Consider the following 15,568-nt stretch of genomic DNA (forward strand, 5'->3'; position numbering starts at 1 on the left):
AATTTCAATAGACTCGACTCATCTCTCGATGCTTGTTAAGTGAAAATACGACAAACCAAAACAGTGTTTTGATAAAACTAGTGTATCTAGATTATATCATTGTTTAACAATTCATGAAAATGATATAACGTCATATTGGAAGCACAAAGAACACGGCTAACATAATTTGTGTTGCTTTATGTGAAGTTCTTAACTTGGGGCTTGGTTTAGAGATATTGTACGTGCGCTTTTAGGAATTATTATTTTACCTGTACCGTGTTTTCAAACCGTAAAACTGTAGGACTACTCAACGTTAACAGTTTACATTGGGCTTATATTGTATATCTCTGGGATATTTAAATATGCCATTTCTGGGGCCTTTCATATTTTAGGGTCTTCATTAATAAGGATCAGTTTGAGAACAAGTCAAAGCTATTTTTGAGTATCAGCTTTAGGTTTTAATGTAGCTAAATCTTGTTTTATGTATTTGCATAATCAACAAAACCAACCTCATACATCACTCCTAAATCCTATCTTAGACGAAAATACATGTGAAAAATAAGGCGAAGAGCAGGTAATAATTACATGAGAATAAGTGTTAAACAAATATTTTTCTCTCTTTCATTTAGTCGCATCAAAGATGTTTAATTCTTTAAATAAATGAATGAATGAATAAATGAAAGAAAGAATGGACGAACAAACGCACGAACGAATGAATAAAAAAACCCAATACAATATACGAGTGCTTCGGTGATATTAAGTACCACTTGCATCAAACACAGGAATAGAGTTATCGTTCTTGTTTAAAGTAGTTCTGATGTTCATGCGCCAAATATCCTTCCAGAAGGGCTCGAGTCGCTATTCAGCTTGTCAAGAATAGTGTAAATACATTCAAAACACATTATGCAAGTGTTCATTGGTTTTTATTTAGCACAACTTCGAACACAAATCTTAAGTTCGAACTTTAACCTTTTCCGACATGAGACACCTGTGATTTTTCAAGTTGCGTGTAGAAATACATTGCGGTGACTGTTGATCCTATCTTAAGCCTATCCTGAGATTTTGTCCCAATAGGCTCAATCCACACAGCTACAAAGAACACATACCTCTGAACAGTTTTAGGTAAAACCCCTATCTATATACTGCATTGTCCGTAGGAGAGGTTTGAAGATACGGATCAACGCTGTTGATAAAACAGTTGAAACGTGATAGCGGCCTCAGAATTATTCAACACGCCAACGGAATATGATCTTTTTGTATTGTGTATAGCAACGGTACTTGGCAGTGGTTCTTGTAAACTAGGATTTTGACTCTGCTCTGAGAGAAAGAGAGTTTCGGCAAGATGGCTCGCCTTCTCTTTGCAGTTGTGCTGGTCACAGGTACGTACAGACATTTTCAACTCGCATATGTACGTTTGAATATTCGGTAGCAACTTGTTAATCTCGACGGTAACTGTTTCTCATGTAACCTTCATCCCAAACGACGACGACGACAACAACAACAACAACAACAACAACAACAACAACAACAACAACAAACAACAAACCAAAACATACCAAGTTAATTATAACAGCGGCTAGTGTTAGTTTAATAGTAATTAATGAATATTTGCTAGATGTGACATTTATGGACTACGATATTGTTCTCTGGTATCCATTTATCAAACTGTCTGCAAGTGACGGGCCGTTACCTTGTCCTTAACTCGAAATAGATGCACCACAGCACACTCCTGGCCTGCGCCAAGGAGTTATGAGGTAGTAAAACCAAGAATACCCAGGAGCCTGACATCAGTGTACTTGGGATAAAGGGGAGACATTTTACAGGGAAGGTCCGCATATTAACCATGTTTTCCTGGAGGTTGTCAAATTACTCTCGGTGAACAAATAAAAACAAACAGTTCATGGTTGTTTGATGGCTTGGGTAAGTCTGAGTTTGTATGTAAGAGTGTTCCAAAAGATATTAAAATTGCTATTTTCTATGTCGCACTCACTGGTCAGGGTGTCTAAGTCAAAGGCTGGCGAAGACGGTAGTCAAGGGACGGAGCAATTATTTTTATGGTTAATATTATTATTATCAACGATGAGGATTTTGCCGTGTTCATACACCCACCACTTGTCCGCCAGCAATTGCTTTAGAATACTGATATAGTCTGAATATTGTGTTGCAAAATACTGGTATAATGCGCACTTCAAAAGAAGCAATATAAAGGTATAAATTGATACAGTAAGTATCAATAAGTACTATTAAAATTTAACATATAACTTATATTCCAATTGCATTTGGTGAATCAACTGTGTGTGCTTTCTTCTCTGTGTTTAAAGCAATGCTAAACAACTTTTCCACTGAATAGAGCGCATGACTGGATAACACAGGAAGCAAAATCACTATTTAAGGTGTATTGATTTGCAACTTTGCAAGTTTTTAAAACTAATCCAACGTTCAATACGTATAAACAAATTTGGGCAGCGACAGTTACATCAAAAATATGATTTCCCCATTTCATAACTATTTGTCTAAAAGATCTACATGCATTACACAGAATATAGGTCGATCTTAACAGATTTAACATACCATTAAGTGTTTGATATATTCTCGGTATTACCCCACACACATAAAAACAAAGATGAAGTTAATTTAGTAACAAAAACAAACTGACCTTACAAAAAATATATCAACTTAAATATGTCCCTCGTGTTCCAGCGGCAAGGCAGTGCGCAGGTGAAATGAAAGGAACACTGATCAGCGCCATTGACTTCTATGACCGGTTTGAGGTTCTGCCAACGCTGAGATGCAGTACAGCCTACGGGACGGGCACCCAGTCAGTCAAACTCCTCAAGAACAATCCAGATAACGTGAATACTGTTAGGAACTATCTTACTAACGAGGCACAGAGGCAATTCTTTGATCTGCTGATAGCAAGCCCAGGTAAGCTCAGCAATATCCCAGCAATATCAAAGCGGGATACACCTAAAATGAGCTTCACGCATTGTACCCATGTGGGGAATGGAACCCGGGTTTTCGGCGTGATCAGCGAACGCATTAACCACTTGACTACCCTGTGTGACTGACGGGAATCGTGTTTTATAATGCAGACATGCTGATTGCAGGAGCGGTGGTAGGATAGCCTAGTGGTTAAGCGTTCGCTTGTCACGCCGCGAGGTTCGATTCGCCATGTGGGTACAATTTATGAAGGTCTATCTTTAGCGACCCTTGCCGTGATATTTCTGAAATATTGCTAAACCCCAACCCACTCACTCACTGCATGTCACCGTTCCCCTACGGTGCATCAATCACAGGTTGTCTCCCGTTATTTAGGGGCCACTCACCAAAAATAATATTTTGAAGAAATAAAATTTCCTATGTTTTAGACCATAACGTCGGCATGTACACCGTGGAGGAAATTCATACCCTCATTGTCTACATCGGTGACCAGTTAGACGCCGCATCACGTGAAACATATCTGAATATCCGGAGATTGTGGGATGCCATTGAGTACTACACGTTGATGGGCGTTATCAACACATGGGAGCCCTCTATCCACCTCATTCTGAAGGTATCTAAACTGGATGCTTTTGTCACTTCGCGTATCAAACTTGATGATTTTAGCCCAACAGATGGTGGCCGAAACGCTGAGTACACGTGTACAGTATCCGGAACGTGTGCACATGCGCAGGGTTATTAGTTACGGGTGAAAATAGAAAAAAAAACCCCAAAAAAACCCAATGTATACAAGTCGAAAATCTGTTTTGGGCCACGAAACATTTAATATGCAGTTAGCGTGTCGTATGTTGCGAGGAATGTTTTTTCAGTAAATAAGAAGGACTGGATCCCTGGGTAACGATCCGACACTTGACAGTGGGGCCGGTAGCGCCGGTAGCGCCGGTAGCGCCGGTAGCACCGGCGCAACTGACCAAGGGAGCCAGTCAATTATGCACTGTCCTTAATGCTCAGTGTACAGTGTGATTGACACACACATCAAGTATGCTTTGTGATGTAAAGCGATGTACTGTATCCTGAAACTCGTATCGCGATATGATACTGCACCCCGTTTCACAAAGCTGTCGTATCCATACGATTGTTGGAAGTCAATGCTACAATGTAGGAGCTAACTAATGATTGTTGTGTATAGGGGGACCTGATGTGTAATCTGATGAGTCGCATGGACCAGGACATGCTGAGCGCCATTTGTGCGAGGTTGAAGGAACCAACAGTTACCGTGGAAGCCCTCTCAGAGTATCTGGACAGATGCGCGTACTGCGCTGGAGATGCTGCCAGGTCCAAAGCAGAAGTTTCGGTAAGGAACACCGGGTGTCTGTTTTGTAATGTTCTGTGTGTGTTTAATGTTTAACCCCACACTCAGCAATGTCCTAGCTGCATGACTGTGGACTCTAAATATATTGGTGTGAACGTATTCTAGATAGCACATTTCGGACGCAATTCTATATTCATAGAGATATCCTAGAGGTATTTAATAATAAGCATCATCTTGAAGTCCTTTGCAGTCCAGTGGTTCATGATTGTGGTTCTTATTGACAAACTTATGGATATGACAGGTGCTTGGATATGTATGGAAAAGTTGCACTGACGATGTTATCCATAAACAGCATTATTATCGTACTATACTCCCCAATTTCTAAAATGTCACTCAGAGAAGTTGACGTGAATCTTTGTATTGGTTGTTGGGGCTGATGCACTTCACCGATAAGTAAACACATCTCTAATTTACGGTACGATGCATTGTACAGATTCGGTTCCTACGTGAAAATTGAATCTGGTTTCAGTTAACTTGCCGCCTATTACGAAACAAACGTAAAATCTTATATGTGCAACCAGCAGAAAGAACCAATAGTAACTCGTCATGTGAGTGAAACAATTCCGGACTGAAAGAAGATAAAAAAACCCGACGTATCTTATTAGTATCTCTGTACCAGTAACTATGGTATGGTAAGTCATAAAAAAGAGGAAAAAAGTTTGCCACCTATCACAACAACAACAACAACAACAACAACAAATTCGTGGAGAGATAAAAAACAAACAGCATTACTTCAAAACAGGAACAAATGGTCTCAATATTATTTTGAGTTCATAGCCTTTTCCTTCCTAACATTAACAATATGAACACACACTAGCATAAGTCTTGCTTTCGACTAATGGTTAGTCTCTACAATATACAATTTTCATAGAAACAAATAGCTCCATTAATACTGTCAAGAAGCCCCACTCCGATCAGATATTCAGAACCTGGGGAAATCTAGACTTGTTTCGTAAAGGGTATTTGCGTTGCACAAAGGGTTCAAATGATGTGATTCAGGCACTTGTGAAACTTCAGCCATGGAGAACGTCGACTGTAATGGTCTCGCTACGCCTATCCGAGTCACATACCAGAAAACTCTCATATGTCATGGGCGGGTTTGGTATCAAAATCCCCGATAATGTCTATGCCCGCTCTCCGTGGTGTCTTCGTCGTTAAAGCCAGCAATTATAGGAGCACAGTTACCCGAACGGTGAGGTCGTTTCGTGTGCCATAATTTGAGCAGATGCGCTTGTTGCTATGGTTGTGCTTTGTACAAGGTATAGCACAGGGGGTACCCGAATAACGGAATGTGATATCTGATATCTTACTGGTGTCTTACGAAAGAGCATTGACTGCAACGGACAACGAACTATATTGTTTGCATGATGTTTAGTCATGTTCACTGATGCTTATCTGATATTGCCACAGTTGTTGCTTAGCGATGGATCAATCTGTGGGAAATCAAATATCTTCGTGGCGTAATGCTAACATACTGCAAATGATTTAAGTTGACAATCTTCAATTGCCCATAACGTCAGTGGTTTCCTTGCCTTTCCAACATGATATATACTAAGAGAAGAAGTTACTGAGCACAAGACCATTCAGTAGTGTGATAAGGTTCTTGAGAGACATTTATAAGTTGGTGAATATGTGGTCTGGATGGGTGTATAGCACAACGTTTCTGGATCACGTTTATCACCTGAAAAGGGACAAGAAGTGGCCCAGAAACGTCGTGGTATACAATAAATAAGTTTCCAGCCAAAGACTTATCTTACAGATTAACCATAGTAGCGTGAAAAAATCGTGTATCTCTTCAGTGGTATAGATAGAATTACAGAGCTGATTTCTCTAATTGGGATTGGAGAATACGTTGTCCGAGAAGGAAAACTATCGTCAACCGTTGCTTATAAATATTGTTAAAGGTTCCTCAGTTGAAGATCAGTCCACTTTGGTAATTCTTTGTATAAGGGGAAAACATAACAATCTGTGTATTTTCTCTTTGCAAGGCAACAAATTCAATTAGTGATTGTGAAAACATGTTGGGTTAAATGTAAAGGTTACCCGTAGTTTTCATATAATAACCCAGGTTTGCTTGTTTGAAATGCAAGTTCAGATCGGTCACTGATCATGGAACGCTGGTTCAGAATCACCACCGGTTTCAGAATTACTATTGGCAGCGTCAAACAATGTTTTAAATTTTGTTAATAAACGATTCTTCCGAAAGCAGTCTCCACTGTTATACAACAAACAATATGTGTAACTGCAGATTTTAATGTGCGTCTCTCCTTTGAAGTTGTCCGTGTCAGGAAAGTCATTATTCCGATTTAGAGGCGTCATTTAAAGACAATACAACTAAAACATGGTTTCAAATTTACGTTTCTGCTTCTGAAATGCCCCATAGTACTAATCCCCAATGACATGTTATTATTCTGGGTACACGTGAACATCCGGTTTAGAACTGATATTATCTTCAGTAACCCATGCATGTCGTCAGATGCGACTAACAAGATCGGGTGGCCAGACTAGTTTTTGTATACCAATTGCGCAGATCGATGCTGTTGATCAGTGGATCGCCTGCTCCTGACCCGATTATTTACAGACTGGCACCATATAGCTGTAATACTGTTGAACCCGCTGTAAAACTAGACTCATTCACCTTACTGTTTATAGAGTATCCGATGGATGCCAGGGTTCAAGGCCATTGCATTGCTGGACAAACTGAAACAGGTGTACCCATTGACGTCTGATTGGGACATCGCTCTGCTGACCTTGGTTCCAGACGCTCTAACAGAGACGGATGTAGATCTTGTTGAGTTCACAGTGTTTTGCGAAAGGTAATGGTCGATCCAAAAGGGCGATCTCTCCCATCACTTCCGCCCCGTTCGCTGCACAATGTGTTAGGAGTCAGTGAGTGATCATGAGTGAGCTCAACATGATATTCAGTTATATATATATATATATATATATATGCATATAATTATATATAAGGTGTGTGTGTATGTATGTATGTATGTATGTATGTATATATGTGTGTGTGTATATATATATGTGTGTGTGTGTATATATATGTGTGTGTGTATATAATTATGTGTGTGTATGTGTGTGTGTATGTATATATATATGTATATATGTGTGTGTACACACACACACACACACACACACACACACACACACACACATATATATATATATATATATATATATATATATATATATATATATATATATATATATATATATTGTGGAAACCTGATAAGTAAACTTTCAAGGGACTCGTCAAAATTGTTTACTTATCAGGTTTTTTACTTAAACAAACTTATCAATATCTGCAAATGACAGAGTAGCGGACAAGATTTGTGTAAATAATATAAGTAATATAACATGTTTTATTGCACCGGCCTACTGACTGATACTTCCAAGCTACATATAACAATGAACATTGAACATAATTATACGCCTTTTTAGCAATATGAGGAGTGGTCTTTTAGTCTCGCTGCCGCCTTGTGTGCTAAGACAAGTTCTGACATATCATATATAAGACTGAGCCAAAACATTACCTTTGACTGATGAAAGTTGATAGAAAACTCCTTTAGTTTCGTTCATGTCTCCTTCAACCTCTGCTTGGCAAAAGCACACCCGCGTTTGTGAAACTTCCGAATTATAACACAAGATACACAAGATATGACATTGCGGGGCATTTCACTGGCAACTTCTAGTAGGCAAAGGTGTGCGAATCACAATATCTCGCACTTTGTTATCCATAAATTTAGTCATTAATGTAGCACAAACACACGCAAAGGCAAGTGGATTGAGTAGACACAGGAACTCATGGTACAACTCAAACGGGTAATTGCATCAACGCTATTTATAACATGATATCGCACATTTAAAGCGTATACTGAACAGATTCAAACCTTGGCCCGAATCGACCTGATCATGACCTTTCTGTCACCCTTTCTGTATACGTACATATCCATGTCGCACACCACACACAGCCAACAAGCCATGACAGTTATGGCGTTAATTCAAACTCTGCCGCTCATAAACCCACTCTTTAAAACTTTCGTAATTTTATTCCTAAAGATATACCGAAGATCGTTTTTCTAATAGTGCTAATTCGTACTACTGAAATACTCTTTACGTCATTCAACAGTTGTAGTAGTTTATATTTAGTTTATTCATTATATTGATATTCCAGAAGCCAGATGGAACGTCTCGTACACGCGGAGTTCTACAACTACATAGCCAGAGGAGTAAAAATTCGAATTGCCGAACGGATTCGGAGCTGTATTGGTCAGATACTCTCTGCGTGGTCAGCCGACGACATAAGGATGTATGCTCCGTACATTATCTACCTGTCTGAGTATCAGCTGCTTGCCGAGATGCCGATGGCAACAGTACGTATTGCTCTCTATGAACGGGCAGGATTAACTCAGCTTCTTGTCAGCTATATTGTTCCTTAAACTCAGTGCACCTTAGATGGATCCAGTGGGGTTGTGAGTGGGGTGTAGGGGTGTGGGTTGTTAGTGAGTTTGTGTTAGGTTTATTAAATGACCATTGAAACTCTCGTGAAAACAGGTGAAAATGAAGTGTGCACAGCCCGTTCTCAAAAGTGTCAACCTTCTTTCTCAAAAGGCTGTATCCGCTTCCCTGCTGCATGAAAAAGCTGAATCCGCTCCCCTGCTGCATGAAAAAATTGTATCCGCTCCCCTGCTGCATGACAAAACTGTATCCGCTTCCCCGCTGCTCCCCCGCTCCATGAAAAAATTGTATCCTCTCCCCTGTTGCATGAAAAACTGTATCCGCTCCTCTGCTGCATGACAAAGCTGTATAAGCTCCCCTGCTGCATGACAAAGCTGTATCCACTCACCTGCTGCATGAACAAGCTGTATCCGCTCACCTGCGGTATGAAAAACTGTATCCGCTGACCTGCTGCTCCCCTGCTGTATGAAAAACTGTATCCGCTCCTCTGCTGCATGACAAAACTGTATCCGCTTCCCCGCTGCTCCCCTGCTGCATAAAAAAATTGTATCCGCTCCCCTGCTGCATGACAAAACTGTATCCGCTCCCCTGCTGCATGACAAAACTGTATCCGCTTCCCCGCTGCTCCCCTGCTGCATGAAAAAATTGTATCCGCTCCCCTGCTGCATGTCAAAACTGTATCCGCTTCCCCGCTGCTCCCCTGCTGCATGAAAAAATTGTATCCGCTCCCCTGCTGCATGACAAAGCTGTATCCGCTCCCCTGCTGCATAAAAAAACTGTATCCGCTCCCCTGCTGCATGAAAAACTGTATCCGCTCACCTGCTGTATGAAAAACTGTATCCGCTCCCCTGCTGCATGAACAAGCTGTATCCGCTCACCTGCTGTATGACAAGTACAGCTTGTTCCGCTTGACTTAAGCTACTCTACACATTTATGACCCGGGAGGTCAAGTGGCACAACCACTTCATTAAGCAGAGAATGTTATTCATGATGCGTTCGTGTGAAACATGTATTTAGCGGATACAGTGAACCACTTTTAAAGAACGTAAGGACATAACTGAAGATTTCTCGACACCGCGATGTCAAACGGCAGCCTTGCCTCGGCTGTTCGGACATGTTGACGATCACAATAAGACGCCCAGTCAGTTGTGGCAGGGTCACGCAATGCATTAGTGTTCACTTGATCAGGTCACGCTGAACAAACTGCACATTTAGGGTATCTTAACGACCCCCCTCTTTGCCTGATCACCTTCCGAATGACCTGTACCTAACTGTAGAATTATGTTTTCTGCCCCTGTACAGTTTCCTACAGGTTTAATATTTGATTATACTGATTTGCAAAATGGTTTTCATTTGCGTTTAAGCATAACAGAAAAGAAACTGTTCAAGCTCTCTCGTACAATATGAAACAAAGGCGGTTTACGGTTCGGATCATTTCATTATAAACCAATAAAGGGTTTAATGGTTAAAATGCCCGCTACTAACCCTTAAGACCCGGGTTCGATTCTACACATGGCTACAAGATGTGAAACCCATTTCGGGTGCTCCACGATGTGATATTGCTGGAATATTTCTATAGCTTGGCCAATCTGATAATGTTATATTTTGGGTCCGAAACCAGACGATATGTTGGTCCGTTGTCTTGCTGGAAAATCCAAAAGTGTCCATAGAGTATATGAGATGATGAAAGTAAATGTCCCAGCTGTTCATATTCCTTTCAAACACCCAGAGGGACGTTGTCCCTAACATAGATATGCCTCCCCACGAGTTACATTTCGATCTGTAGTGATATAAACATACAAATAAAAGTATTTTTCAGTTTGTTTGGTCCAGAATGTCAGTGTATTAGGAAACAGCCACACACAACTTTCATCTTAGAAAACCACACTGTCCCCGTTAAACTTCGAATGCCGTATGCACATGTTCAACCTTCGCTCCTTTTGTTCATAATCGGTGATGGAATGCCTCGACGTTTCTGCCAACCCACTGCATGTAGCTCGGTTCTAATTGTCCCTTTACAGACAGCCACAGTTCCTCTATCAATCTTATCGAGTCACAGGTTTTCGTTTGTTTTTAGAAACAATACTACCAAGCCGCCTCCTTTCACCGACAGTCACATTTTCGGCCTATCTGAGCCTCCCAGGTGCTCAATGCGATAAGCATTTGCTATATTTTCCAAAACATGATAAACCGCGGACATATGGATGCCTGTTCTACTTGATCACTTTAGCTGATCTGATGTCCTTGTTATAATACTCTAAAATCAACGCCCTCTTCTCTAAATCATCAATACTGAGGATCACATGAAAGCAAATAAACAAAGGGGGAAAACAACTTCTTCTTGTGTATATGATTTTGTTTGACAACAGTATATGAATCCATACTGAAAGGGCGCATCGAGTACAATAAAGTTGTTGTTGTCCATAAAGAATCTTACTTTCTTATGCTTCTAAAATCTAAAATGCCCATCAAACAGATCATCTTTCAGTGCACACAACGAGCCCTCAGCGTATCAGCAAATGAACCGGCCAATCGGAAGCCGTCGTTACACTTGAGTGCATACCCATACGCCATGACTGGGTTCGGTCTCCTATGGGCTTAGTTTCGAGGGAAGTAAGCCCAAGTACAGTATTGCACTTTTGAATGGCGAATGTACGCTTATAATTTTGTTTATTTGGGTTTTTTTTACAAGCAGCAATGTATATTATATTCCACAAATAAGTGATAATTGTGTTTTAATTATGTTTTATTTTTGGTGGTTGCATGTGACCTTTAAACTCCCCCAGTGTGTTAACACGGCATGAAGTTCGACTGATTAGCTCAGAACCACTCAAGCATGATACGGCGGATTGTCACCGTTGACTGTTCAAACATCGGCGGTTTGGGCCGTAATCCCAGAAAGATAGCTGCACACATTGTACCCTTGCGGGTACTCGAACCCGAGGCTTCGGCGTGACGAGCGAACGCTTTAACCACTTGGCTACCCCGCTGATCACCTGTTCCATTTGAGACAACTATGGACCTTGCGGTCAACCCCTTGTTTTTCAGCATCCGCTTGTCCAGTGTTTGAATCATTTTTTCCCGTGTAAAATTGTTATGACGTCGGTAACGTAACGGCGCATTTATGTCAGGGAAGAATCGGAGGACTAGAAAGTAAGCTCCTCCTTTCCCACTAACTGTTCTGAAGATTTTTTCTAGGTCGCCACCCACATCTCAACGTTCACCAATCAGACTGACATTCTGCAGACGAAGTTTTTCAATGTGGTGGCCTGGCTTGTTGAGACTTACTGGGCGGAGGCCTCAGCGAATCTGGACGACCAAACGAAGACCTTGTAAGTACTGCTTTAAACTTCAGTGATATATGAATTCCTTCGAGGTAGCTCCTGTTAGATACTTTTTCTTGAACAACACTGCCAGTTGATTTGGTAATTGCCTCAGAAAATGTGTTATGTATCGTATTCTTTTCATTATCAGACTCGTATGTGTAAATCTGAAATTTGCAATGGACGACAAATTCATCGCCAGTTTGAGCCAGGATGACAAAAAGACCCATTTCCAGCTGAGGGATGTGTGTCAGGGTCTTCACATAACTGAGGCAGAGGTTTGTATACACTACCCCAAAACAAGTCAATCGTGAAATATGAGTGAGTAAGCTTTGTGTGTGTTGTGCGTGCGTGTGTTTGTGTGTATGTATATAGATATATATATATATATATATGTGGATAGATAGAGAGAGAGAAAGAGAGAGTGAGAGAGAGAGGGTGGGTGGGGGGTGGGGTGGGGAGGACAATATTAATATCTTTTAGAAATTATCATTAAAACTATTTATTATTACCTAAGAGCCTTGTGAACGTCTGTCACGAGGATAGCGTTGTGGTTTTTTTAGTTGAGTATATTTTCATCTACATGTGTGACGTTTTACTCCAGGTAGCCCCTGCGATTGAGATGTATGTAGGAGCAGAGGACTTCGTGTGGGATGCGGAGCACATTGCTCTGTTCGGAAACATCATGGGAGGCGTTCGACTGTCCATTCTCGAGGCAATCCCAACAGATCTGTTCTGCGGAAACTGGGAATCTATCAAAGACACGATCCTCCCCTATTCAGTGGTAGGTGTACTTCAATACCTTCCCCAACACAAGAATCAAAGTATTCACGAGCCTGTCTCAGCTAATATTGCGTGTACACGAGGTCCGTAGTTAGCAAACACGCGGTTTTTCGATAAGAGTTGTGTCTCTTTGGTGTGCAAGAAGTCTGTTTGCTCGATTCTTAGATTATCCCTTGTTATGTCTTGTTTGGTCGGCATCATACCCATGTTTCTATTTTTTTTTTACCAAAGTAGTCACTTCGCCGCTCTAACCAGTGAAGCTGGCCCTCTGTGCTGTAACTGAGACACTGCTCAGAGCTGTTTAACCCCAAACTCACTTGCTGACTCCGAGCAATATTTCTGTTTCTGTTAAAGAAAATATATTTTCAAGTCACCTTTGAAACGTTCCCGTGAATCAACATGTAACTCGAACTGATAAACTGCATCTGCCATTCCCATGATGTCCAAAAATACAGAAATACAGAAAAACAGTTACATAATAGATATACAGTGTTCGCACTTCGTGTTTCAGATTTTGTCGTTATGGAGGAAGTGTAAAGACACCATAACTTTGGCACCTGTGAGTATTGTGGACCTGTAGATGTCAGTTTCTATGAGTGAGCGAATGAGTGAGTGAGTTTTACGCCGCACTCAGCAATATTCCAGCTACACGGCGGCGGTCTGTAAACAATCGAGCCTGGACCAGACAATCCAGTGATCAACAGCATGAGCATCGATCTGCGCAATTGGGAACCAAGTCAGCGAGTCTGACCACCCGATCCCGTTAGTCGCCTTTTATGACAAACATGGGTTGCTGAAGGCCTATTCTACCCCGGGATTCAGTTTCTATGAGAATACAAGGGATAACATACGTGCTTATGTATACTGACCAGCAAAAGTAACGTAGGTTAATCTCATAAATGAAATCTCATAAAAGTTAGCTTTCACGTTTACGAGTTCTGTTTAAAAACATGAAAAATATAATCATTTCCGTTTCTTTTGCTGTTCAGTATATGAAATGTTTTGTGTAATATCAACTGTCGTCATAGAAACTATACTGCCTTGCGAAAAAAAGTACCCATGTTTGATGGTGACTGTACATGAACCATCCAAAGCATGGTTGCTGGACGGTTGTGGATCATTGCAAACATACGAGTTAAATTTTCGATGACGCTTTCAGCCGTTCTGATCCGCAAGTATATTTGCTGATTCATTTGTATGCTGTAATTAGAAAGTATGGAGGTAAGCAATTTGTATAAAGATTGTCTTCTCGGCAAGAACTGAATATGCCAACCTTTTGTCTATTTAACCTGCATGCATGCCCAGAAACACTCGTATCTGTGTAGCGAAGTTCTAGAAACTCCACACTATATTGTCGCAAGAAGAGTCTATAAGTGAACAGCCTAGAAAGTCAGTAACAAGCACTGACATGTGCAGTCACGTTGATCTACGTACCTTTTGATAAGTGAGACACACGATATCCTCTCATTGAAAATATGATTCCTCTTGGACCCAATTTTTCATTGAAGTGAAATCTAATTATAAAATGTTTAAACCCCATATCAGCTACTACTTTGCTCCATACCAAATGATATAAATTTGTTGTCCAGTTTAATACCTGGGACTGTGCCAAAATTGAGTCTGTTGGGAGTTTTCTGGTGGTTCTGACGGAGACTGAAGCTGACACCGTCCCTGGAAGCGCCTTCCTGGATTGCTCTGCCTACCTCCAGGGGGTGGCTGCAAAAACAGGGATATGTCAGAAGAAGCCTGCATTGTGTGACGTCGTTGTGAGGAAGGTTAGTGAACAGCTTACTCTATGTGACATCGTTGTCGCGAAGGTTAGTGAACAGCTAACTCGTAAAGACGTCGTTGTGAGGAAGGATAGTAAACGGTTTGGTCTATGTGACGTCGTTGTCGCGAAGGTTAGTGAACAGCTTACTCGTAGTGACGTCGTTGTGAGGAAGGATAGTAAACGGTTTGGTCTATGTGACGTCGTTGTCGCGAAGGTCAGTAAACGTCTTGCTCCATGTGAAGTTGTTGTCAAGAATATTACTGAACAACTTGCTCAGGGTGACGTTGTCGGGAAGGATAGTTAACAACTTGCTCAGGGTGACGTTGTCGGGAAGGTTAGTTAACAACTTGCTCAGGGTGACGTTGTCGGGAAGGTTAGTTAACAACTTGCTCAGGGTGACGTTGTCGGGAAGGTAAGTTAACAACTTGCACAGAGTGACGTTGTCAAGAATGTTTGTTAACACCTTGCTCAGGGTGACGTTGTCGGGAAGGTTAGTGCAACAACTTGCTCAGGGTGACGTTGTCGGGAAGGTAAGTTAACAACTTGCACAGACTGACGTTGTCAAGAATGTTTGTTAACAACTTGCTCAGGGTGACGTTGTCGGGAAGGTACGTTAACAACTTGCTCAGGGTTACGTTGTCGGGAAGGTTAGTGCAACAACTTGCTCAGGGTGACGTTGTCGGGAAGGTAAGTTAACAACTTGCTCAGGGTGACGTTGTCGGGAAGGTTAGTGCAACAACTTGCTCAGGGTGACGTTGTCGGGAAGGTTAGTTAACAACTTGCGTCGTTTCTTCCCTGACGTGAATGTGTAGCTACGTTTGTGACGTCATAACAATTTGACTCTGGAAAAAATGATTCAAGGACTCGACAAGAGGGTCCTGAAAACTAAATGGCGTAATTTTGACCACAAGGTCCACAGCTGTCTCAAATAAAACG

At 41.2% G+C, this 15,568-nt stretch overlaps 1 protein-coding gene across 1 annotated transcript in view; it reads left to right on the forward strand.

Annotated features, from left to right (window-relative positions):
* Positions 1-1,321: 1,321 nt before the first annotated feature.
* Positions 1,322-15,568, forward strand: part of LOC137283883 (uncharacterized) — a 30,274-nt gene continuing 16,027 nt past the window's right edge. The window contains exons 1-11 of the mRNA XM_067815558.1: positions 1,322-1,358; positions 2,680-2,904; positions 3,348-3,532; positions 4,109-4,273; positions 6,944-7,107; positions 8,472-8,670; positions 11,954-12,087; positions 12,230-12,356; positions 12,683-12,862; positions 13,373-13,420; positions 14,451-14,636. Coding sequence (XP_067671659.1) covers positions 1,322-1,358; positions 2,680-2,904; positions 3,348-3,532; positions 4,109-4,273; positions 6,944-7,107; positions 8,472-8,670; positions 11,954-12,087; positions 12,230-12,356; positions 12,683-12,862; positions 13,373-13,420; positions 14,451-14,636 — 1,650 coding nt within the window. The remainder of the gene's footprint in view (positions 1,359-2,679; positions 2,905-3,347; positions 3,533-4,108; positions 4,274-6,943; positions 7,108-8,471; positions 8,671-11,953; positions 12,088-12,229; positions 12,357-12,682; positions 12,863-13,372; positions 13,421-14,450; positions 14,637-15,568) is intronic.

Source organism: Haliotis asinina, chromosome 5 (genome assembly GCF_037392515.1).
Source record: "Haliotis asinina isolate JCU_RB_2024 chromosome 5, JCU_Hal_asi_v2, whole genome shotgun sequence".
Classification (NCBI taxonomy): Eukaryota; Metazoa; Mollusca; class Gastropoda; order Lepetellida; family Haliotidae; genus Haliotis; species Haliotis asinina.